Here is a 26,257-nt window from a genome sequence, read left to right on the forward strand (position 1 = left end):
GGGCCGTAGATGGTTTTGACAGCATTGTAAAAATTATGCATGTCATTATTATCGACAAAGGACTAGATTTCATGTGCCTTTTCAGTCCACCACTCATTTTGTATGGCCCGTATTTCCTTTTGCACTTTCCTCCGAGCTGCCTGCCAATGCTGCCTGATGCTGGTGGATGAAAGGTTGTCTAAAGTTGCCCGGTATGCTTTATGCAAGTTGTGAATGGTGTCTGAGTTATCATCAAACCAGTCTTGGTAGTTCCTGCTCTTATGGCCGATGGATTGGGCTGCTGCCTCATAGAACGCAGAGCTGATATAGGTCCACTGTTGTTCCATGGTATTTTCTGAGCTCAGACAGGGTTCCAGCTCCCTTAATTTCTCAGCTAGGATGCGTCGAAACTCACTTCTTGCTTCTGTGTTTCTCAGGTGGTTGCAATTTAGCTGCTTTTTATTGGGTTTTTGCAGCCGCAAGGGGGTACGCTCTTTCATATGGAGCTTGGCCACAATCATACGGTTGTCAGTCCAGCACTCTGCACCTCTCATGGCACGGGTGATGAGAACATCCTTGATGTCACTACATCTCACAGTGATGAAGTGAATCATATGCCAATGTTTAGTACGAAGTCTTATATTTTGCCTTCTGCTGGAAGATGGTGTTGGTTATGGTATGGTTATGCTCAGAGCAAAGAGTAAGTAGCCTCATGCCATTTGCATTCACCTTGCCAATACCATGCCTCCCTTGCACTCCACTCCATATCTTGTTGTTCTGTCCCACCCTAGCGTTCAAGTCCCCAAGCAAAAGGACCTTATCATTCTTAGGGATCCAGCAAAGAGCTTCATCCAATGTCTGGAAAAAGCATTCCATGGCCTCATTTTCAGATAGCAACGTTTCTGCATAGGCACTAAGAAGCATGGCATAATGTTTCTTTGCCAGGGGGAGGGTCATTAGTCTTTCAGTAATGGCAACAGGTGTTTCTGTAAAACTTGGTAGAAAGGTGTTCTTGATGGCCAATCCTACTCCGTGGAGATGTTGTCCACCTGGGGGGAAACCTTTCCAGAAGAAGGTGTAACCCATTCCTTCCTCTGTTAAAGAGCCTTCTTCCAGGAGCCTGGTCTCACTCAGGGCAGCAATGTTGATGTTGTAACGACTCAGCTCAGCAGTGATCAAGGCTGTTCTCCGATGAGGTCTGTCAGAGATGCCATATGAGTCCAGGGGAGTCCTTACATTCCATGTTGCCAGTTTTAGGTTGTATTGTTTCTTATTTCGACCGCAGTAGTGGAAAGACCTGATAGGCACGTTAACCTATTCAGGTGAGTGATTGAATGGGCAATTTTTTGGCCACCTTTTCTAGGCCCTTCCCCAATTGGGGTGAGCAATGCGGTCCCCAAGTAGGGCTGCTCAGTTGCACAGGGGTCTGCTGAAAACAGCTGCCACTCAGTCCCAGCTGCTAGCGACCAAATACCTGTGCCGCTGTCGTGCAGGGTTCTGACTAGGAGCTCCCAGTCCATTCGTACCTGCTCCCGTTGCCAGACACCTCATTGCCGTCAGACTTCAAGCATATGTAAGGTCCAGGTATTGTTCACCATGGTCAGAAGTGGAGACCTGCGCAAGGAAGATTTTAAAGTGCCACAGTGGGTGCACCATTCCCAGTAGCACTATTTTCACCATGATGAGTTAAATCCCGGTGGCAAGGGTGACCCCAGGACAACCAGTCCCACATCTTGGCTGCAGGAGGCTGCCGGGACCTTGGTCTGTTAAGGCCCGTCTATTGCGCACCGTCAGCACAATGCTTTTCTGTCAGGGTGTGCTCCCTTAGCCTTGTCTGAACAGACTTACCACAAGGCAGTGGGGCTATTTGCCCATAGCTGGGACAGTGGTTGACGGGCGCCAGGGCGTGTCCACACAGTGGTGGGCCTGCACGCCCCGTCTCTGGGGCCTGCTGCTGCTCTGAGATCCCCTGTAGTTTAGCCTGGGACCGTAAGATACCCAGTTTCTGTGTGTGGCCCCGAGGAGGCACTGCAGGAGTCTTGGTGTTGGAGAGGCTCTGTACTGGCAGGAGGAGGCTTACACACTCGGCTCTTCTTTCACCCTCTATTAAGAAGGCTAACCAGCAGCAATAGCTGTAAGCAGAGAGCAGCAAGCAAAGAGCATTATGCGGCATACAGCAAGCACTACTACACTACTGCACCAGATGCTTCACACGCACCCTGTGAGTAAATACTCCCACCCACACATACTGATAATAGACTCAACCAAATAAACACAGTCCTTCTATGTACTGCCGTAGTGGGCTGAGAGACGTCTAATGAGATTGCTAATGGGGCTGCTCATTCACTGCCCACCACTGCAAGCGCTAGCATCACGCATTACACGAAGTTCAAAAAACAATGTTTATTTTCAATCACGATCTCTCGCGAAACCCCTAGTGACCAATCTCTCGGAACACTGATCTAAATTGTTTCTGTTGGAACATTGCATTGTACAGTCACAGGTCTTCCATGTTCACTGTCACCTTATATTCATTCACTGAGTTAGCAAAAGGGTACAGGACAGCTTGTACATTTGACATCCCCCAGTTTTGCAATCCCAGTCAACTTTATTGTCATATGCAGAAATACAGTAAGGTACAGGTACAAAGAGATTTTTTTTGGGAGGGTTGTCTTTAGGGTTTAGCATGCCAACTGTCCTTTGGCCAGCTTTTTGGCTTTGGGAGGAGGAGGGGGTGGGGCCTCTTTTTTTCTTTTTTTCTCTGGAAGCAGGGTTGGGCTACCATCAAAATTTTCTGTTTGAGTAACTTATTTTATGGTTCATTCTCTGGTTTTAATAATTCATGGTCAGATTTTTTAACACTTCTGTTAATTAGTATTTAAAATGGATCGAAATATTCATTTACTTAGTTTTAATGTGAAAGGGTGAAATCATCCTGTGAAACGGAATAAGATTCTTGCTTATATTTAAAAAGTTAAGGGCCCCCATTATTTTTCTACAAGAAACGCGTGTACGTAGTTGTGACAGTGCACGCTTTTTTAATCAGTGGAGGGGTCTACAATTTCATTCTTCATTCAGAGCAAAATCTCGAGGGGTCTCGATTTTTATGGACAATACAATTTCTTTTGTTCAATATAAAGTTGTTTCTGACCCTAATGTGTGATTTGTCATAGTGTCAGGGAAACTAAATAATAGATTAATTGTATTTGCTAATGTGTACGCCCCCAATGTGGATGACCCAGGATTTTTTGAGCATTTCTTTTCATTCCTGCCAGATTTGAGTTTTTATTCTTTGGTGATGGGAGGAGATTTTAATTGTTGTCTAGACCCAGTATTATATTGTTCTTCTCTTAAGTCAGCCACACCTAATAAATCAGCTTTATTTATTCAGTCCGTTCTAATGAAATGTGATATTTTTGATGTGTGGTGTTTTTTTCACCCAGCGGAAAAGGAGTATTCATTCTTCTCTCATGTCCATCATTCCTATACCAGGATTGATTATTTTTTATTGATAGTCAAATGATTCCATTAGTTCGATCCATTGAATATAAATAAATAGCTGTATCCGACCATTCTCCTGTATTTCTATCTTTAAATCTTCCTAGTTTCACTCATATGAACAGATCCTGGTGTTTTAATTTAACTTTGTTATTTGATAAGGATTTTATAAAATTTCTGGAGATTCAAATTACTTTTTTTTGAAGAAAATGCGTTGGAAGAGACTTCTAGTCTTATCATTTGGGACGCTCTTAAGGCATATATTGGAGGACAAATTATCTCCTATACTGCATATATTAAGAAAAAAGCTAATAAAGAGCGAACTGACTTAGTTAATCAATTAAAACAATTAGACCAGAAATATGCTTTGGCATCAGACCCTGAACTATACAAAAGACGTATTGAAATTAAAACTAAATATGATCTTCTTATAATGTATCCAATTGAAAGTCAACTTTTAAAAGATAGAAGCCAATTCTGTATATGTGGAGAAAAAACTGGTAAACTATTGGCTAATCAATTGAAGACCTTTATAGCTAAATGGCAAATTAAAGAAATTTGCAGAACCAATGGTGATATGACAACTGACCATTTTGAAATAAATGACACTTTTAGAGAATTTTATTCTAAACTGTATAGTTCTAATTTTTGTTAAAGATAATACTGCAATGAACAATTTTTAGACCAATTAAATATTCCTGGACATTCGGTTGATAATCGAAAGCAGTTGGATCAACCTATTTCTCAGGAGGAAGTCACTGAGGCTATAAGTTCATTGCATTCTGAGAAATCTCCAGGACCTGATGGATTCTCTGGAGAATTTTATAAGGCTTTTTCTTCATTGCTTATACCTTATTTATGTTCTACGCTTACTGATTCCTTCAAGGTGGGTAGGTTGCCACAGTTTTTATGAAGCTTCCATTTCACTTATTCTTAAAAAAAATAAGAGTCCCACTGAATGCTCTTCATATAGACCAATCTCTTTACTCAATGTTGATGCTAAAATCCTATCTGAAATTTTGGCCCGCAGACTCGAGAATATTATACCTTCTATAATATCTGATGATCAGACAAGATTTATTAAAAATTGATATTCCCATTTTAATATACGGCGATTGTTAAATGTTATGCATTCTCCATCCAAGGAAATATCGGAATGTGTGATGTCTCCGGATGCAGAGAAGGCTTTTGACCGAGTTGAATGGAATTACGTATTTAAAATCTTACAAATTTAATTTTGGGCCCAGTTTTATTCTTTGGATTAAATTACTTTACTTATCTCCCTCCACTCGGTTCCTTACTAACTTTCAGAATTCTAAACCAATTAAACTCCAACGTGGAACCAGACAAGGATGTCCGTTGAGCCCTTTGCTGTTTGATTTGGTATTAGAACCTTTAGCAATTGCCTTTCGAGAGTCTAAAGATATCACCAGTATCTTAAGGAAAGATACTATTCATAAAGTTTCGCTTTATGCTGATGACCTATTGCTTTTTATATCTAATGTTACAACTTCTTTACCCTCTATGTTTCTTTTACTGACTAATTTTAGTCAGTTTTCAGGATATAAATTGAATTTACATAAGAGTGAGTTGTTTCATTTAAATAATTTGATACCAATCGATTTTAACCTTCCTTTTAAAATTGTAAGAAAACAATTTACATATTTGGGTGTAACAATCACTAAGATTATAAAGATCTATTCAAAGAATATTTTCTAACCTTAAGGAATTATGTGAAAAAGACACTTTCTAGTTGGTCGCCTCTCTCTTTATCATTGATTGGTCAAATTAATTATATTAAAATGAATATTTTACCTAAATTTATATACCTTTTTCAAGCCGTACCTGTTTTTATTCCTAAGTCTTTTTTAAATTCTTTAGATTTGATTCTTTCTTCCTATATATGGAAGAACAGAAAACCCTCATTAAATAAAGCCCACCTTCAAAAAATTAAGAAGAATGGAGGCCTTGCTCTACCCAATTTTAGGTTATATTACTGGGCAATTAACATACAAAATCTTATGTTCTGGTTATATTATATGAATCATGAGGATTGTCCAATATGGGTCTTTTTGAAAGCCAACTCTGTTACAAAATTTTCTATTATTTTTCTTCTTGGATCTTTTATCTTTAAATAAATTAACTGACAGTTTGGTGGTTAAACACACTTTGAGGATCTGGCTACAGTTTATAAAACTTACGGTTTATTGAGATTTTCCCTTTCTAGTCCTATTTTTTCTAATTTTTTAAAAATCATCGACAACCGATCTGTTTTTTTAGAGAATGAGATAGATTAGGCATTAAATGATTTCAGGATCTGTTTGTTGGAGGGCATCTTTCTTCTGTTGAGCAGCTCTCAGTGAAATATAACCTACCAAATACCCACTTTTTTCCAATATCTACAGATTAGAGATTTTTTAAGATCTAAGCTAAATATATTTCCTACCAGCCCAGATAAGAACATAATAGATGTAATTTTTAATTTGAAACCTTTTGATAATGGCTCAATATCTTATATTTATGGTCTGTTGTTGGGACTGAGAATGGCTCCTTTAGACAAAATTAAAAAAGATTGGGAAAAGGATTTACAGACTTCATTATCTGATGAGACCTGGAGGGCTATTTTCGAAATGGTTAATTCTTCATCATTATGGGCTCGTCATTCCCTCCTACAATTTAAAGTGGTACATAGGACTCATATGTCTAAAGACAAGCTCTCTCGTTTTTTGCAGATATACCTCCTTATTGTGACAGATGTAATAATGGAGAGGCTTCATTAATTCATATGTTTTGGTTATGTTCGAGCCTTGAAAAATATTGGAAAGGTGTATTCCAAACTTTTTCTGTACTTTTTAAAGTTAATTTTAAGCCCAGTCCTTTGACTGCCTTATTTGGTATTGTAGAGGAAAGAGCTATAATTTTGGAGCCTTCTCATTTGCGGGTACTGGCTTTTATTTTCCTTATAAAATAAAAGAGGCGGAGGACAAGCTAGCTCGCAGTTAGTTTTTACAATGTCTCCTGAGACAGTGATGTGCCTCTCGTGAGATGTGACAGTCTTGGGGGAACGCCCCTCTCCCACACAGTCACATCTGCCAGAAGTGCATACGGCTGGGCGATCTGGAAGACCGTGTAAGGAATCTGGAGCAGCAACTGGATGACCTTCGACTCATAAAGGAGAATGAGGCAGATAGATGAGAGCTACAGGGAGGTAGTCACACCTAGGCTGTCGGAAGCAGGTCGTTGGGTGACAGTCAGAGGGGGGAAAGCGAAGGTGAGCAGACAGGTAGTGCAGAGCACCCCTGTAGCCAGTCCCCTGAATAATAAGTTTACCGTCCTGGATACTGTTGGCGGGGACGACCGACCAGGTGTGAGCCACGGTGGCAGGGCCTCTGGCACTGAGTCTGACCCTGTGGTGCAGAAGGGTGGGACGGAGAAGAGGAGAGCTGTCGTCATTGGGGGCTCTATAGTCAGGGGAGCAGACAGGAGATTTTGTGGACGTGAGAAGGACACCCGCATGGTTTGTTGCCTCCCGGGTGCCAGGGTCCGGGATGTCTCTGACCGGGTGCACGACATCCTGGTACAAGAGGGAAAGCAACCAGAAGTCGTGATACATGTTGGGACCAACGACATAGGCAGGAAGAGGGATGAGGTCCTGAAGTGTGAGTTTCGGGAACTAGGCAGAAGGCTGAAGAACAGGACCTCAAAGGTGACGTTCTCAGGATTGCTGCCAGTGCTACGTGACAGAGATGGTAAGAATTGGAGGAGATGGCAGTTGAATGCGTGGCTGAGGAGTTGGTGCAGGGAGCAGGGTTTTAGATTTTTAGATCATTGGGATCTCTTCTGGGGAAGGTGGGACCTGTACAGATTGGATGGGTTGCACCTGAACGTGAGGGGGAGCAATATCCTTGCAGGTAGGTTTGCTAGCATGGTTCGGGAGGGTTAAACTAATTTGCGAGGGGGATGGGACCCAGAGCGATAGAGCAGTGAAAGAAGTGCATGGAGTAAAGCCAGATCTAACATACAGAGAGGCTTCGAGGAAAGAGAAGCAGAATAAACGGTGTAAAGACAGTAAGGTAGAAGGGCTGAAATGTGTGTACCTCAGTGCAAGAAGCATCAGGAACAAAGGTGATGAACTGAGAGCTTGGATACGTACATGGAATTATGATGTAGTGGCCATTACAGAGACTTGGCTGGCACCAGGGCAGGAATAGATTCTCAATATTCCTGGATTTCAGTGCTTTAAAAGGGATAGAGAGGGTGGAAAAAGGGGAGGAGGGGTGGCATTACTGGTCAGGGATACTATTACAGCTACAGAAAGGGTGGGTAATGTAGCAGGATCCTCTTTTGAGTCAATATGGGTGGAAGTCAGGAACAGGAAGGGAGCAGTTACTCTACTGGGGGTATTCCATAGGCCCCCTGGTAGCAGCAGAGATACAGAGGAGCAGATTGGGAGGTAGATTTTGGAAAAGTGCAAAAATAACAGGGTTGTTATCATGGGTGACTTTAACCTCCCTAATATTGATTGGCACCTGATTAGTTCCAAGGGTTTAGATGGGGCAGAGTTTGTTAAGTGTGTCCAGGATGGATTCCTGTCACAGTATGTGGACAGGCTGACCAGGGGGAATGCCATACTAGATGTAGTACTAGGTAATGAACCGGGTCAGGTCACAGATCTCTCAGTGGGTGAGCATCTGGGGGACAGTGACCACTGCTCCCTGGCCTTTAAATTATCATGGAAAAGGATAGAATCAAAGAGGACAGGAAAATTTTTAATTGGGGAAAGGCAAATTATGAGACTATAAGGCTAGAACTTGCGGGTGTGAATTGGGATGATGTTTTTGCAGGGAAATATACTATGGACATGTGGTCGATGTTTCGAGATCTCTTGCGGGATGTAAGGGATAAATTTGTCCTGGTGAGAAAGATAAAGAAAGGTAGGGTGAAGGAACCATGGGTGACAAGTGAGGTGGAAAATCTAGTCAGGTGGAAGAAGGCAGCATACATGAGGTTTAGGAAGCAAGGATCAGATGGGTCTATTAAGGAATATAGGGAAGCAAGAAAGGAGCTTAAGAAGGGGCTGAGAAGAGCAAGAAGGGGGCATGAGAAGGCCTTGGTGAGTAGGGTAAAGGAAAACCCCAAGGCATTCTTCAATTATGTGAAGAAAAAATGGATGACAGGAGTGAAGGTAGGACTGATTAGAGATAAAGGTGGGAAGATGTGCCTGGAGGCTGTGGAAGTGAGCGAGGTCCTCAATGAATACTTCTCTTCGGTATTCACCAATGAGAGGGAACTTGATGATGGTGAGGACAATATGAGTGAGGTTAATGTTCTGGAGCATGTTGATATTAAGGGAGAGGAGGTGTTGGAGTTGTTAAAATACATTAGGACAGATAAGTCCCTGGGGCCTGACGGAATATTCCCCAGGCTGCTCCACGGGGTGAGAGAAGAGATTGCTGAGCCTCTGGCTAGGATCTTTATGTCCTTGTTGTCCACGGGAGTGGTACCGGAGGATTGGAGGGAGGCGAATGTTGTCCCCTTGTTCAAAAAAGGTAGTAGGGATAGTCCGGGTAATTATAGACCAGTGAGCCTTACGTCTGTGGTGGGAAAGCTGTAGAGATAGGATCTATAGGCATTTAGAGAATCATGGTCTGATCAGGGACAGTCAGCATGGCTTTGTGAAGGGCAGATCGTGTCTAACAAGCCTGATAGAGTTCTTTGAGGAGGTGACCAGGCATATAGATGAGGGTAGTGCAGTGGATGTGATCTATATGGATTTTAGTAAGGCGTTTGACAAGGTTCCACACGGTAGGCTTATTCAGAAAGTTAGATTGTATGGGATCCAGGGAAGTTTGGCCAGGTGGATTCAGAATTCGCTTGCCTGCAGAAGGCAGAGGGTGGTGGTGGAGGGAGTACATTCAGATTGGAGGATTGTGACTAGTGGTGTCCCACAAGGATCCGTTCTGGGACCTCTACTTTTCGTGATTTTTATTAACGACCTGGATGTGGGGGTAGAAGGGTGGGTTGGCAAGTTTGCAGATGACACAAAGGTTGGTGGTGTTGTAGATAGTGTAGAGGATTGTCAAAGATTGCAGAGAGACATTGATAGGATGCAGAAGTGGGCTGAGAAGTGGCAGATGGAGTTCAACCCAGAGAAGTGTGAGGTGGTACACTTTGGAGGGACAAACTCCAAGGCAGAGTACAAAGTAAATGGCAGGATACTTGGTAGTGTGGAGGAGCAGAGCGATTTCGGGGTACATGTCCACAGATCCCTGAAAGTTGCCTCACAAGTGGATAGGGTAGTTAAGAAAGCTTATGGGGTGTTAGCTTTCATAAGTCGAGGGATAGAGTTTAAGAGTCACGATGTAATAATGCAGCTCTATAAAACTCTGGTTAGGCCACACTTGGAGTACTGTGTCCAGTTCTGGTCGCCTCACTATAGGAAGGATGTGGAAGCATTGGAAAGGGTACAGAGGAGATTTACCAGGATGCTGCCTGGTTTTGAAAGTATGCATTATGATCAGAGATTAAGGGAGCTAGGGCTTTACTCTTTGGAGAGAAGGAGAATGAGAGGAAACATGATAGAGGTGTACAAGATAATAAGAGGAATAGATAGAGTGGATAGCCAGCGCCTCTTCCCCAGGGCACCACTGCTCAATACAAGAGGACATGGCTTTAAGGTAAGGGGTGGGAAGTTCAAGGGGGATATTAGAGGAAGGTTTTTTACTCAGAGAGTGGTTGGTGCGTGGAATGCACTGCCTGAGTCAGTGGTGGAGGCAGATACGCTAGTGAAGTTTAAGAGACTACTAGACAGGTATATGGAGGAATCTAAGCTGGGGGCTTATATGGGAGGCAGGGTTTGAGGGTCGGCACAACATTGTGGGCCAAAGGGCCTGTACTGTGCTGTACTATTCTATGTTCTATGTTATGGCTAGGAGGGCGATCTTGCTTAAATGGAAGGAGGTTACCCCCCCCCCCATCCATGCTCAATGGTTATGCAATGTTATGTCATGTTTAAATTTAGAGAAGATTCATTGTTCGATTTCTGATTCTAATCAAGATTTTCAAACGCTATGGGGACCCTTTCTGAACTATTTTGAAAATCTTTGAATTGTTATTAAAATATAGATCTGGGCTATTATTATAAAACACTATATGGTAAAGTACTTTTTTTTTTCTTTTGTTTTTTTACCAACCAGCTTTGTCTTGGTAGTGGGTGTAGTTTTTTTAATAATATAATTAACCATATTATTGTATTTCATAATTCAATTTATTTTATTTGATTGATCATGAATATGGGATACCGTGATTGCATCAGTGTGATTTATATATAGTGCATTTTGTGCTACCTTATTTTGATTTATAATAAGTATCTTTATGAATTCTGTGTTTGTGTATATGACATATAAAAAAAATATTGGAAAAAGTAAAAGTGAAGTAGACATAAACAACAGGAATTCTGCAGATGCTGGAAATTCAAGCAATATAAATCAAAGTTGCTGGTGAACGCAGCAGGCCAAGCAGCATCTATAGGAAGAGGCGCAGTCGACGTTTCAGGCCGAGACCCTTCGTCAGGACGAAGGGTCTCGGCCTGAAACGTCGACTGCGCCTCTTCCTATAGATGCTGCTTGGCCTGCTGCGTTCACCAGCAACTTTGATGTATGTTAAGTGAAGTAGACAGTTGGGTACAAGATAATCCATCAACAAATCTTAAAAATTTAAGATCAGGCCTAAGAGAGAAATCAGGAAGGTAAACACCATGCATGTGTGGGCATGTGGCCAAGTGGTTAAGGCATTCGACTAGCAATCTGAAGGTCGTGAGTTTGAGCCCCAGCTGAGGCAGCGTGTTGTGTCCTTGAGCAAGGCACTTAATCACATAGTGCTCTGCGATGACACTGGTGCCAAGCTGTATCGGCTCTTGCCCTTTCCCTTGGACAGCATCGGTGTCGTGGAGAGGGGAGACTTGCAGTATGGGCAACTGCCGGTCTTCCATACAACCTTGCCCAGGCCTGCGCCCTGGAGAGTGAAGACTTTCCAGGCGCAGATCCATGGTCTCTCAAGACTAACGGATGCCTTTTTTAAAAAAAAACCATGCAACAGGACTGAGAGTGTAGAGGGAAGGAAACCTGTATATAAATGAGAGGGATGGATATGACAGTTTGGTCGGTATTAAGTAGAACCAGATGAGTGGGCGGTGAAGGGCAGATGGAGCCAGATTGGAGTGGGGCGCAGGGGGAGGCTAAGAGTGTTGAGACAGAATCTGATAGGTGATAGGTGAAGCAGATAAAGGGGGAAGAGAGATTAGTCAGATGGAACTGAGTGAATGAATAGAAGGATAGGATAAAGAGAGAAGGAATGTTGGATAGCACTAAATAGTACCGTTCCAAATTCTTCCTTCCTAGCTGGATTTTTCCAGAAATTTCTGTATTACAATTTTTTCAGTATCTACAGTATTACCCAGTCTTCCCAGTTATCTATATTTCTTGTCATATCTTTACATTAACTCTATTTTCAGAATTGCTGTTGATTTGAAGCAGCATGTTCCACAATTTCAAACTCGGTCACACCATCCCCTAACTGCCTGTCAGTGCCCTTACTGTTTCAGTCATGCCAGTCAGTTTAATGCTTGGTATTTTTTTTAATCTTTGGGAATGCAATATGAGATCATCCTGCCTCTAACAGATAAATCTTTCTGACATGATTATCCTGGTTAATCAGTCCTAAACCTTTTCCAAAGCCAGTATATCATCTTTAAAATGGAATGTTTAAAACTAAGCGCAAGGTGCTTCGTAAATCCAGCCAGTGCAATGCTGTTCTCTTGCTCTTACGTTGTAGATCTCTGGTGTTCCTCCACTTTTTATAATGAAACACATGTACAATGATACCACCAATTGCAGTGTTTCAGTTGTCCACAAATTGCTATCTCCACATATGCTTGCTGACCCATTAAGCATTTCCAGCATTCTGATTTTAAGGACAGATCCAAGTTGTTGAGAACCTCTTGCTTTTATCAAATAAAGGGCCCCAGAAGGATGATGTAAGGTCTTGTATTTTACAGTTAAGTGAGTCTTTTGTCATTAAATTTCTCTACTAAAACTTAAGAATTCATCATTTAAAAAATATTTTTCTAAAACATAGTTCTTAAAACAGTTTGTCAAGGCCCCAGACATTCTGAGTTAATGCAGAACCTCAGAATTGCAGGGAATGCTGAACACGCACAGGGTTGCCAAGGCCCAGATCCACGTGACACCTTTCAACCAGCGCTGTTGACTCTATCGACTCTTCATCATTTTCACTTCAGAATTGTTTGTTCAGTGCTGTGTTTTGGTTGAATGCCTACTGTTAAGATATTTTAAATTCCTTTAGGAATTTATTTAAAGTACTGAAGTCCCTTGTGAGTGTTTGTCTTCTGCATTGGTATTCTGTGGTTTTAGTGGTGATGTCCATTTGGCACCACTTCATCAGTTCATTTGGTTCTGTTTCTCAATGTTGATTTCTGCATTGTTTGTGACAAACTCAGCACTGTTTCTGGCATAGACTCTTTGCACATGTCTTTGTAACAGTTATAGCAGGTAATTTTCTGCCAGCAAATATGCCAAGTAATTCAGATCTTGGGCTGCAGAAATTACTTTTATAGATCAGGTTGGTGAGGACCTGTACAATGAGAAATGGAGAAAGTTATGATGGGAATGAAGAAATGACAGAGTAATTAAATGTATACTGGTTTTGTCTTCATAAGTGCAAGTAACTTTCCAGATATGTTTGGGACGAATGGTTGTAAGTATTGTGAAGACCTAGTGCTAGGAGCTGACAGCCAGCTTCCTAAAAAATGGAAATGGCCCTGGAAAAATTGGAAATATTGGATGCACTGTTGGTCATCTTCCAAAATCCCTTTTGACTCTGGAGCAGTTCCCAATAATTGGACGGAGGCAAATGTAACTCCACTGTTGATTGAGAAAATGAAGAAGGAGAAAAGAACAAGGAATTACAGACCAATAAACCCAGGACCAACAGTGTGGAACATTCCGGAGCTAAATTCAAAGATAACAGAGCTCTTGGAAATCGCTACCTCGACTGTACAGACACAGCATGGGTTTCTGAAAGGGAAATCATGCTTAGCTTGTCTCCTGGAGATTTGTGAGGACATAACCAGTTAAACAGATAAGGGGGAAACAGGGGAGTTGCATATTTGACTTCAGAAGGCTTTTGATAAGATCACAGAAAGTAAGTAAAAAATAAATTAAATCAAGGTCTATATATTCTGGCACAAGTTGTGATTCAAACAATCTGATGGAGGAACTCAGCAAGATGAGCATCTTCTGAGGGAGCAACATAATTTTCAACACTATAGTGAAACCTGATGCGAGGGTTTGACCGGAAAGATGGACAGTTCTGTTCCTCCCACAGATGGCTGCTCAACCCGCTGAGTTCCTCCAGCAGGTTGCTGGTTGCTCCAGATCCCAGCATCTGCGGTCCTTGTATCTCTCCGGATTGAAATTAGTTAGCAGGCAGGAAGCAGTGTAGGAATAAGCGATTATTTTCCAGGTTTTAGGCAGAGACTAATGGGGAACTGTGGAGATCTGCGCTTGGGCCCCCTGATTTAGGCTTCAGCTGTTCACAATGATCTAATGAGAAAACAAAGTGGAAAGTCCTGAAGTTTGCCAATTACACAAAACCAGAGCACTTGAGTGATCGATGAAGAGGATGCAAAGGGGCTCATTTACAGAAATTGAGTGAGTGAGCAAATGCCGTCCAATTGAGTTTGAATGGATAAATGTGAGGTTATGTATTTTGTTTCTAAAGGCAGGAAGACATCATTATCTGAATTGTGAACTGTCAAATTCTGGTAGCATATTATGGAATAAAAGGTCGGGGCCTTCAGAGAGTGCATTTGTGTACAGAGACTGTTTGGGGTGCAAGTCCACAAGCTCATTGATAGTGGTGATGCAGGTAGATTGGGTAGTGAAGAAGGTTTTTGAAATGTTTGCTTTTATTGTCTGAGAATTTGACTATAGGAATTGGGATGTTATGTTACAGTGTACAACCAGTTAGTTAGACTACTCTTGGAGTGATGGGTACAGTTATAATCACTACACTGCAGAAAGGATGTGGTTGCATTGGAAAGACTGCATAACAGATTCACCAGGGTTTTGTCTGGAATGAAGGGCTATAGCTATAAGGAGAAACTGGACAGACTGAGTTATTCTCACTGGAACACAAGGGGCTAGGGGTGACCTGAGGAAGATTGTTTTGGCAATAGATCGAACAGGTTAATCTGGGAATGAAATGGTTAATCTAGGAAGTGCATACTCGAGTACTCACTGGCGTTTAGAAGAATAAGTGTGGGGGGGAGGGAATCTTATTGAAACTAATCGAATAATTGGATGATGGAGTGGATGAGCCCAGGGCTAGAGGACATAGACTCAAAATAGAGTGACATCCATTAAGAACAGAGATGAGAAATTTCTTTCGCCAAAGGGTAATATGTAGATTTTCTTTTGCCACAGATGACTGTAGAGGCCAAGTCATTGACTATATTTAAAGCGGAAGTTAATAGGTTCTTGATTAATCAGGGTGTCAAAGGTTACAGAAAGAAGGCAGGAGAATGGGGTTAAGAGTGATAAGAGATCAGCCATGATGGAATGATAGAGCAGACTGAGCCATGCGGCCTAATTCTGCTCTTGTGTTTCATGATCTTATGGAATACTGTGAAGGTATATTAGAATGATTGCAGGACTGACATATGAGTGAAGGTTGTACCAAATACACCTGCATTCACAGGTGTTTTGAAAAACGAGAGGGATGTCAATGAAACATACAAAGTTAGAACAGGATTGGACAGAGTACATGAGAGGAGTGATGTCTGGAAAGTTTCATGATCATATTGAATGGTGGACCAAGCGCGAAGGGCCAAATGACCTGCTTTAGCCCCTATTATTTTATATTTCTATGAGCTAGATTATCAACTTAACATACGTGAGCTCAGAGAGATCTAGAGGAAAACAACCATGTAGAGGTTCCACTTCATTTGACCATGGGCAACCTTGGTATGCTTGATGCACCATCAATAACTCCAAAAGACTGGAAGTAGGGTAAATACTGAAAGGCTTTTATTCGCAGTAGAATGTGACTTCCACCATGCTTAGTATCATTCCCTGGACTGAGAGGAGGAGCAATGGTGAAATCGCCTTTATTCAGGGGTCTGTGGGAGGAGCCACGGGGCAGTCTGCAGAGGGGCGTGTCCAGATAGGTAACCCAGTTACACTATATACATATATGCACACACACACATACACACACATACACACACACATATATAGTTTACCACATTGCTGAATACTTTGTTTTATTGAGGGGTATGTCTTGGGTTATACTGGATTGATGCCAAAAAGTTCTTAATGACCCTTGCTTTGCTTCTAGCTAGTGGGTGCCACACAGATTATTCCCAATGATAATCTAAGACTTCCGGTTTGGTCGCTGGACGCTCGGAGAGATTCGGCGGGGAGCGGGCGCCCGGTGCTTGGCTGGGGGCCGTGGTCGAGTGGTCGGTGACTTGGGCTGGCTCCCCCACCGGACTTAGTCTGGTGAGGAAGATGTGAGGACACCCAGCAGGACTAGAAGAAACAAGACCTGACAAAGGGCGGATGAGCTCCTTGTGAGCCAACAGCCATCTTTTTTTTTCGGATATCCTGAACTCCGTATCACATGTCTGCATGGAAGGCTGGTCGAGAAGCTTAAAATACATGGGGTCTAAGGCAAATTGGCTCATTGAATCCAACATTGACTTGGTGATAAGTGGCAATGGATGTTTGTGGGAGCATGCTTTTCTGATTGAAAGTCTGTGAGTGGTGATGTACCACAGAGGCTGATGCTGGGAACTTCGCTGTTTGTGATAGAGTAGATGCTAATGACTTGGATGTATTAGGGTAAGTGATATAGGTAGTAAGTTTTCATGTGTTGTGAGAATTGGTGGTGGTGTGGATAGTGAAGAAGGTTACTTAAGAGTGTAGCAGGATAGAGATCAGATGAAAATCTGGGTGGAGAGTTAGCAGATGAAATTTAGTCCTGACAAGTGTGAGGCGATGCATTTTGAGAGCTCAGATTGGAGCAGGACCTATGCAGGAAACGGCAGGGTACTAAAGAACATTAATGAACTGAGGGGTTTTGGGCTTCATGTCTGTTGTTCACCAGAAGTGGCAACATAAGCTGGTGAAGACGCCATGTGTCTTGCCTTCTGCCTTCAACAGTCCTGCCTAAGGCTATCGGCACGAAACGTCGACTGTGCTCTTTTCCTAGATGCTGCCTGGCTTGCTGAGTTCCTCCAGCATTTTGGTTAAATTGCTCGGATTACCAGCATCTGCAGATCTTCTCTTGTTTGTGAGGGCATGTGTTTTGCTTGCCTTAATCTGTCAAGGCAAAGGATATAAGAGTTGGGATGTTACAATTTTATGAAACACTGGTTAGGCTAGCAAGAATATTGTGCGCAATTCTGACTGCTACGCTATAGGGAAGATGTGCAGTGGAGATTCACCAGGATTTTGCCAGAAATGGAGGACTTTAGTTGTAGGAGGGATTTGGTCACTGAGCTTGTTTTATTTAGAGGACAAGTAGGTGGAAGTGTAACCTGATAAAAATGTATAAAATTATCAGAAGTTCAAAGTAAATTTATCATCAAAGTATATATATGTCACCATGTATAACTTTGAGATTCGTTTTCTTACAGGCATACTAAATAAATCCATAATAGAATAATAATGATGAGAGTATGAATGAAAGACCACACCAAGTTGGGTGTTCAAACAGTGTGCAAAGACAACAAAGTGAAGATGAGTCCTTGAAAGTGAGTCCGTAGGTTGTGGGAACATTTCAATGGTGGGACAAGTGAAGTTAATCCCTTTGGTTCAGGAGCCTGATGGCTGAGGAGTAATAACTATTCCTGAACCTGGTGGTGTGAGTCCTGAGACCCCTGTACTGCCTTCTTGATGGCAGCAGTGAGAAGGGAGCATGACATGGGTGGTGGGGGTCCCTGATGATGGATACTGTTTTCCTGCTACGACGGTTCGTGCAGATGTTCTCAATGGTGGGACAGCTTTACCCGTGATGGACTGGGCTATATCCACTACTTTTTGTAGGATTTTCTATTCAAGGGCATTGGTGTTTCCATTCCAGGCTGTGATGTAGCCAGTCAATATATTATCCACTACATAGCCATACAAGTTTCTCAAAGTTTTAGATGTGATTCTGAATCTTTGCAAACCCCTAAGGAAGCAGAGGTGTTGCCATGCTTTCTCTATAATAGCACTTAGGTGCTGGGCCCAGGGCAGATCTTCCAAAATAATAACACTGACGAACTTAATGTTGTTGACCCTCTCCACCTCTGATCCTCTGAAGAGGACTGACTCATGGACTTCTGGTTTCCTCCCCCTGATGTCAATAAGCAGCTTCTTAGACTTGCAGGCATTGAGTAAGAGGTTGTCACGGCACCAATCCGCCAGATTTTCAATCTCCCTCCTATATGCTGATTCGTCACCACCTTAGGTTCAGCCAACAACAGTGGTGTCATAGGCAAACCTGAATATGGAATTGAAGCTGCAACTCGCCTCACAATCATAAGTGTAAAGTGAGTAGAACAGAGGGCTGAGCACACAGCCTTGTGGTGCACCTGCACTAATGGAGATGTTGGAGGAGATGTTGTTGCCAATGCAAGCTGAATGCTGTCTGCAGGTGAGGTAATGGAGGAACCAGTTGCATAAGGAGGTATTAAGGTCTTGAAGCTTATTGATTAGTTGTGAGGGGATGATAATATTGAATGCAAGCTGTAGTCAATAAAGAACATCCTGATGTGTGCACCTTTATGTGAGATTAGTCAAGATCTTTCTTCCATGGTAGGGTTATCAAACACTAGAGGACATAGGTTAAGGTGAGAGGTTGGAGTTTTAAGAGGGATTAGAGGGGAAAGTTTTTTATCCAAAGAATAGTTGGTAACTGAAATATGCTGCTGGAGGATGTGGTGGAATCAGATACAATGATCATATTAGAGAGGTATTTAAATATACATTTAATTTGTCAATGCATAGAAGGATCTAGTCCGAATATGGACAAATGTAATTAATGTAGATGAGCAAAACAGTCAGTATTGATATGGGGAGCTGTGATTGACTCTGTGAATGTACTTTCATTTGGCAACATATTGCTTGGTTATTGCCATGAGGATTGCAGCAGCTTAATCTGGTAGCCCAACACTATCCTGTCCTGGATCGTTGGTGATGGACCATGTCGATGCACCAATCCCACTAATAAGTATAAAGTAATGATGTGTATGTTGAAGCATCATACTGTAAGCTAGACACAGTTGTTCAAATATGTTTGTTCCAGCTGATCAAACCATTGTAAGTGTGTGAATGTCTGTGTGCTGGTGAGTATCTGCTCTGTGTTCGTGTGTGTGTGTCTGCATGTGTGTTTCTCTGTCGGTGCGTGTGAGTATCTGCTCTGTGTGTGTGTCTGCATGTGTGTTTCTGTCTGATGTGCATGTGTGTATCTGCTGTGTGTGTGTCTGCATGTGTGTTTCTGGTGTGCATGTGAGTATCCGCTCTGTGTGTGTGTCTGCATATATGTTTTTGTCTGGTGTGTGTGTGTGTGTCTGCATATGTGTTTCTCTGGTGTGTGTGTGTGTGTGTGTGTGTGTGTGTGTCTGCATGTCTGTCTGGTGTGCATGTGAGTATCTGCTCTGTGTGTGTGTCTGCATGTGTGTTTCTGTCTGGTGTGCATGTGAGTATCTGCTCTGTGTGTGTGTCTGCATGTGTGTTTGGTGTGCATGTGTGTATCTGCTGTGTGTGTGTGTCTGCATGTGTGTTTCTGTCTGGTGTGCATGTGAGTATCTGCTCTGTGTGTGTGTGTCTGCTTATGTGTTTCTCTGGTATGTGTGTGTGTGAGTATCTATTCTGTGTGTGTGTGTGTGTGTGTGTGTGTGTGTGTGTGCATTTGTGTTTCTCTGTCTGGTGTGCATGTGAGTATCTGCTGTGTGTGTGATTGTCTGTCCCTGTGTATGAGTTTGCATGTTCTGAGCAATTTCAATAAAAGTGTTTGATTGAAGTGTGATGAAGAAATAGCCCCTTCCCTCATCACTGCTAAGTGTTTGCAAGGAGGCTTGTCCAGAATCTCAATCTTTGTGGTACAGGTCAAGGTAGAGTTCAAATAAGGATGAAAGGAGTGGCATTTAAAACCAAACTTGTATGTGAGCCATCACACGTTTTTCTCTTTATCACAAGGAATTCCTGTGGATTATCAGGGTGGAGGAGACAGATGGGATGGAGCAGTGCGTGTATTGGTTAGCCACATCAAGTTGAACTGTGAACCGACCATTGTTTGTTTATACTGGTGGAATCCCTGACATCATACAATGTAGGAAGATGGTTTTCAGTTATTTCATTGATTGGCGTTTACTACATTTACCATGGTAAACAGAAGGCAGTTCACAGACAGTTTTTCACTGAGTACTCATTTATCATGAGAAATAATCATGAGAAACTTAATGGGATAGAATGTTGGGATTTCAATGGAACTGAAATGGAAAATCAAGTCAAATAGGTTAAGTTGAGTTCATTGTCGTATGCACAAGCACGGTGAGGTCTAGGCATGATGAAAAACTTGCAATAGCATCATGGGTATATAGATAAAGACAACACACAGAATAAAAATCATACATAAATTATACAAGACTGTGAAGAGAGAGAAAAAAGAAAGCTAAGCAAAAACGAGACCTTAGTGCACAACATGAAGACACACCGAGGGAAATGTCTACGCTGGTACAGGAGGTAGTCTGTAGTATTCCATTGCTGAGCAAGGGTTTTGGAGTAGGTAGGGTATAAGAACCTTATGGTTGTCAGGAAGCAGCAGTTGCTGAACCTGGTGCTGTGGGACTGACTCCAGGCTTGCCTGATGGGAGAGGTGAGATAAGAACAAGTTGTGGACGGCAGGGGCCCTTGATGATAGGTGTCATCTTCCGGAGCAGCTCTTCCTGTTGATTGTGTCAGTGCTGGTCATGCCCGTGATGGACTGGCTTTCCATCATTGTCTCACTTGCATGTATTTATTTTATTTTGAGATATGGCATGGAACAGGCCCCAGCGAGCCACACCCATGCCCAGCAGCCCGCCAGTTTAAGCCTAGCCTAATCACAGCACACTTTACAAAAACTAATTAACCTACTAATTAATACATCTTTGGACTGTTGAAGGAAACCAGAGCACCCAGAGAAAACCCATGCACACACGGAAGGAATGTACAAGCTTTTTTACAGAGGATGTTGGAATTGAATTCCAAACTCTGATGCCGTGAGCTGCAATAACGTCCCACTAATCACTGTGCTACTGTGCCGCCCCAATAGTTTAAAATTATCCTCAGCAGATCTAGAAATAGTAGCAGAATAAGTAGATCAAAGTAAAGTTTCCAGTTGCTGGAAATCTAAAATAAAAATGATACTTCTGTTGTTTTCTGTTTTTTGTCTTCCTTTTTATCATTGTTTTTGAGAAATGCTTCTGTATTTGTATCAGTGTAATCCAGCATATGGAAGAGGCTCTTAAATATTCAAAATCTGCCTTAATCCTCAGATTTTTGAAACTACTTTGTGTCAAGCAATTGTTTTATCTAGAGATTTTTTCGAGCACCTCTGTGGTCTAGCTACAATTGTCTTGGAAACCCCCTAAAACTAAATATCCTTGTTTCCGCTTGGTTTCTGTCTTGGAACTTTCTTACACAGCAGTAACATGCATAATTTTCCTATCTAATATGACTATTCTCAATCAAGAAAACCTTTTCTTGGAATATTATCGATATTCTCAACTACTCGGCTCTCACCAAAGTTTGATTGGCTTTTGTTCTGAGGATTTGTCACTTTTCATTTTTTCTGTCGGTGTCATTTTGCTCTGCCTCTCATTCAATACTAGTTTTCTGGGTATTTTCTGGATATTGTTGGCTTCCTTTACTGGAATTGTCACAAATAATCAATTACTATGTCCATCAGTTTCATTTATCACTGTATCAGTTTGTATCGTTCCTAATCACTTTTTTTCTAGATTGTCTGAATTTTGTTTTATTTTCATATTCTTTGGTCTTCCCATAGTCCCTTTTAAAAAGATTTTTACTCTGTTTTGTCCCTCTTGCCAAAGACGGCAGCAAAGGTCCACAAGATTGATTCCCAGAATGTCAGGACTGCTATATTAGGAAGGACTGAGCCGACTAGGTTTGTTTTCACTGGAACTAAGAAGAATGAGAGGAATCTCACTGAAACTTGCAAATTCCTGACATGGTACAGAGACTGGATGTGAGGAAGATGTTTCCCCAGGTTGGGCAATCGAAAATGAGGGGAACAATTTTATGATATAGGCCAAGACGATGAAGAGAAATTACTTTACTCAGTTGATGAATCTGTGGAATTTATTACCTCAGAATCTGCAAAGACACAATTGCTAAATAAATTTAAGAAGAAAATTGATAAATTTCTAGATGCCAAAGTCATTATGAGACCAGAATTATGGCACTTAGAAGATGGGCCATGGTATGAAGAGAACCAAACAATGTGGATCGTACATGATGTTGAGATAGATTGCCGATGGTCAGAATAACTGACAGAGCAGACTCAAAGGACCATGTAAACCATTCCTGGTCTTATTTTCCCATTGTTTTATATGCCTTTATATGTTTTGACTCTTGCTTTTTTTTTCGCATTCTGTTTTGATTTTGCCGCCTGAGCCTTTTTTGACCACTAGAGCTCCTGCTACTCAGGAGTATAAATTGGTTCTGCCACAGAGAAAATTAGGGAAAAATAGTACTGAGCATTAAAGAAGGCAACAGTGTTGGTGTATAGAAGTAAGGGAATACTGGTGAGATTGTACAAGGGTTTAGTGTGATTTCTTCTTTAGAAATGAGTATAGTTTTGTTCTTGATGCCTGAAGTCACTAAAACCCAAGTTCATGCATAAGGTTAGAGTGTTGCCCTTTGAGGAAAGATTGAATAAGATCAGCCTACACCTACTGGAGTTTAGAGGAATGAGAACAAACCCTGCTGACTGACATTAATAACATGAATATAAAGTTGGTTAATTAACAGACAACAGGGCTGTGAGTATTTTTTATATCAGTCTGGAAGTGGGTGAATAGTACCATTCCCCGGAGATCAATGTTGGTGCTTTTGCCTTTGTTTGATCTGTACTGAAGATCTAGACTTGACAATAAGAGCCACAATTTCTAACTTTGAAGATGACACAAACTTGGCTGTATTGCGAACTCAGAAGAGGAGAGCATATTTCAAGGAGGCTGGTGGAAACCTGGCAGATGAAGTTTAATGCAGAAAAATGTGAGGTGATGCATTTAGTAGGAAAAATTGGGAGAAGTAATGTAGAATGAAAGGTGCATTATGGTCTTATAGTACTGCTCTAAAATGGTTTTAGGTACAGAGGGTGCAGGAGAAATTGAAGTGAGAGGGCAGGTTGAGAAAGTGGTACAGTATTAAGGAATACACAGTTCTTGGTTTAACAAGCGAGGTATAGGGTCCAAAGGAAGGTAATCTAAACTTTATTAAAATATTGGAGCAATCTCAGCTGGACTATTATATACAATTTTGGTCATTATTACAAAGATGACTGGACATTGGAGAGGGTTCAGAAAAAATTTGAGCGAATAACTCCTGAATAAGGAACTATAGTTCCATGGATACATGAGAGAGACTGAGATGGCGGGTGGGGGAGCGGGGGTGGAGATCTGATAGAAGTATAATAAGGGGCACAGTGGCACTGCTCATAGGCCAGTTGTTTAATAGCTCTAACGTACCAGGTTTGATTCAAATCTGTGGTGCTGTCTGTGAAGAGTTTGCACATTCTCCCTGTATCTCCAAGGCTTTCCCCTGGCTGCTGTGTTTCCCTCCCATATACCACTGATGTACTGGTTGGAAGGTTAATTGATGACCTTAATTTATTCTGTAATAAGATATATGGACAGATGGGTGGTGCAGGCCGTTCTCTTTGTTAGAGAGATCAAGGACTAGAGAACACAGGTTTAAAAGGAAATAGAATAGAATGAAAACAGAAATATCGAAGGTTCACATGTCAGTCAGGTGGAGAGAAAAAGGTTTGCCGTTGATGGTCTTAGTGCAAACAGAACAGCGAAACAAATCAACGTTTGACTTCTCTGTATAACCACCATCTTTTGGCTTTTATCAAGTTACAAATGTTGTTACCCTGCAAATAAGTAAGTTTTCCTGAGAAGTCTGAAACCTACCTAATAGCACTGTGGAAATAGTTTTACTGCATAGACTGCTACCACTAACGTGGCCACTCAGGACTACCTGTTCAGGCCCAGTTAGTAATAATCAATAAATCCTGACCTTGTCAAATAAGTTACATCCTGTGAATAAATTTTTAAAAATGGTATTGCATTTCTGCTGTTATGGCATAACTTTTGTACACAAAAGCACAGAGGAAAAGCTCTGGGGAAATAAATTAGTTTCTGAAATTGTATAGAGACCTAAGTTATTACCTGAGTTTATTGCTAACTCTCAGTCCATTAGTCTTTGCTGATGTTCTACTTAAAAATTCACAAACAAATTTCACGTAGTTACATTTTATATGATTTATTAACATTTGAAATATATACATCAACATTGAGCATGAGCTTGATTCCTTACTATTGAATAAATTTACGTTATATAATTACATCTGAGTATTGTTTAAAACCTGCCAGAGCATTTAAAAGATTTCTATTACACACCTTCCAGATTTACAACCTCACATAAAATGAGTTTCTTTATTGAGGAGAAACCCTTCAATAAGTGCCCTTCATTTTGGTTTTACTGTACGTTCAGGGGACAGATAAATGCTTCTATACTTTTTTGCTATTAGCAAAATGAAATATCTTTTATTAAGAAGTGCAATCAAAAGTGAATAAAAACACCATTTGTATTGAAAGGAAAAGAATTAGAGGATAATATTCTTTATCAATTGTTAATCCAACTAAGGCTTTGTAAATAATCTGCTGTTTAAGTGTTCCATATTTACTTGATGTTAGAATTGAGATCATTGAAATGCAGTTATGAGTTCATTTGTGAGAAAAGGATTTGATTTATAAATAATTTCATTATGAAACTAATTTAAAAGTGGTGGTAAATTGTTTGAAGTACTGTATATTTCATTGAAACTACAGTATATTAATTCAATTATATTTTTCAATTTGAAATTTGCACGTAGGATTGGAAAAAAAAAACCTAAAGGAGAGAAAGATTTATAGTTTGCAGAATAATTCACTTTCTGGGAAGGTGAACTGAGGGATTTGCAGTCACGAATCATGCAACACAATGAAACTAAAGGTTATGTTCCCTTGCACAGCTCCACTTTTTGCTGATGGAGCTGTCGTTTATGGGAGGCATGAGACATTGTAGGTAGTCATTCCAATAAGCCAGTCACCATAACGTAAACCCTAGAAGTCCCTCTTGTATTTTCGCAATTTTAAGCACAAGCCATATGTCAACTAAGCTGGCATGGATCCTACACATGAATAATCTTCTTGTTTGTTGTGGAAAATGGAACTTTCTGCCAAAGTATGTAGACACATTTCGTTGTGGCCAAATTTGACTTGTGTCTATATTGCTCTCCATGAAGGGTTTTATAACTGTGGCAAATAAACTGTTTTTGGGCATGCGGTCTCCCTGAATTATTGTTCAAAAGGTGGAATCTAGAGCAAGGTACCGATGTGTGGAAGTGTGCCTTTTAGGAAGCGTCTCTCCCAATGTTCCTCTGCTAAATGGGAGTGTGAGTGATAAGGTTTAGTGCAATTGTGGAATTTTCCATTTCAGTGGCTTACTTTTGTTTCCTGGGCTTCGCGATGTAGAGAGTTCAACAACAGTTGTTTCTAGCTTATTTCCATTTCTCAGTTAGGTAGCTGAGATCTGTCTTATTTGTGAAGATGTAGCTCTGGAGAGAGAAGAATTCATTCATGCTTGAAGTTCCTGCATTGTCAGGTATTAGTCAGTACCCTCAGGCAGTTTCAAAAAGCAGCATATCATTACAAAAAGGGAAACTCCTGTGTTAACTCGGCCAATCAGTCGTAGACATCGTTGACTCTGGATACTTCTGCCCCTATGTCTTATAGTCTTGTAGTCTTATTTGTAAAAGGTTATTTTGGGAACGTAATGAGGTTGTGTCTGGAAAGGCAATTCACTGAATGTAAAATTAAATGCATTGCATTGCAAACAGGCTGGGAAATTACATAATTTCTATTTGTTGTAATTTTTGGCATTCAGCTAAAGAGCAAATCTATGTACAATTTTCTTTGTTCTACTCAATGACAATGATCAGAGAGCCTAATTCCTAAAACATTGAGTCTGACTCCTAAGCTGAGTTAAAAATTAATTTGAGTGTTGTTTCTAGACCTATATGCAGCTTTAAATTCATCCTTGTAGTTTCTATAATGAACAACACTAAATGCTAGACTTTATCATTGCAGATATTCTTTTATCACACAGGCGCATATTCTCCTGGACTGTGGAGAAGACAATGTTTGCATCCCAGCCCTTAAACTTTCAGCTGTCCCGTAAGTTGAAAATCCTCCTCTTTTTGCTTGAAGATTTTCAGTACTGTGCTTCACAGTTCAATACTTGTGATTACGTCTTGATTGTGTCGAGGTGATAGTTTTTATTTTCAGTAAGAGATCAAAGGAGCAATATCTATTATCTGTGTGGTTTACTTGTAATTGGTAGGGGCTGTCAATCTGTTTGGAAGAAGATGATAATTAACA

General features: G+C 41.2%; 1 protein-coding gene across 2 annotated transcripts in view; it reads left to right on the top strand.

Moving 5' to 3' along the window:
- itga8 (integrin, alpha 8) overlaps positions 1-26,257 on the top strand; it is a 277,443-nt gene that overhangs the window by 163,733 nt on the left and 87,453 nt on the right. For both annotated transcript variants that reach the window (XM_063044126.1, XM_063044127.1), the window contains one exon: positions 25,986-26,053. In XM_063044126.1, coding sequence (XP_062900196.1) covers positions 25,986-26,053 — 68 coding nt within the window. The remainder of the gene's footprint in view (positions 1-25,985; positions 26,054-26,257) is intronic.

Source organism: Mobula hypostoma, chromosome 3 (genome assembly GCF_963921235.1).
Source record: "Mobula hypostoma chromosome 3, sMobHyp1.1, whole genome shotgun sequence".
Lineage (NCBI taxonomy): Eukaryota > Metazoa > Chordata > Chondrichthyes > Myliobatiformes > Myliobatidae > Mobula > Mobula hypostoma.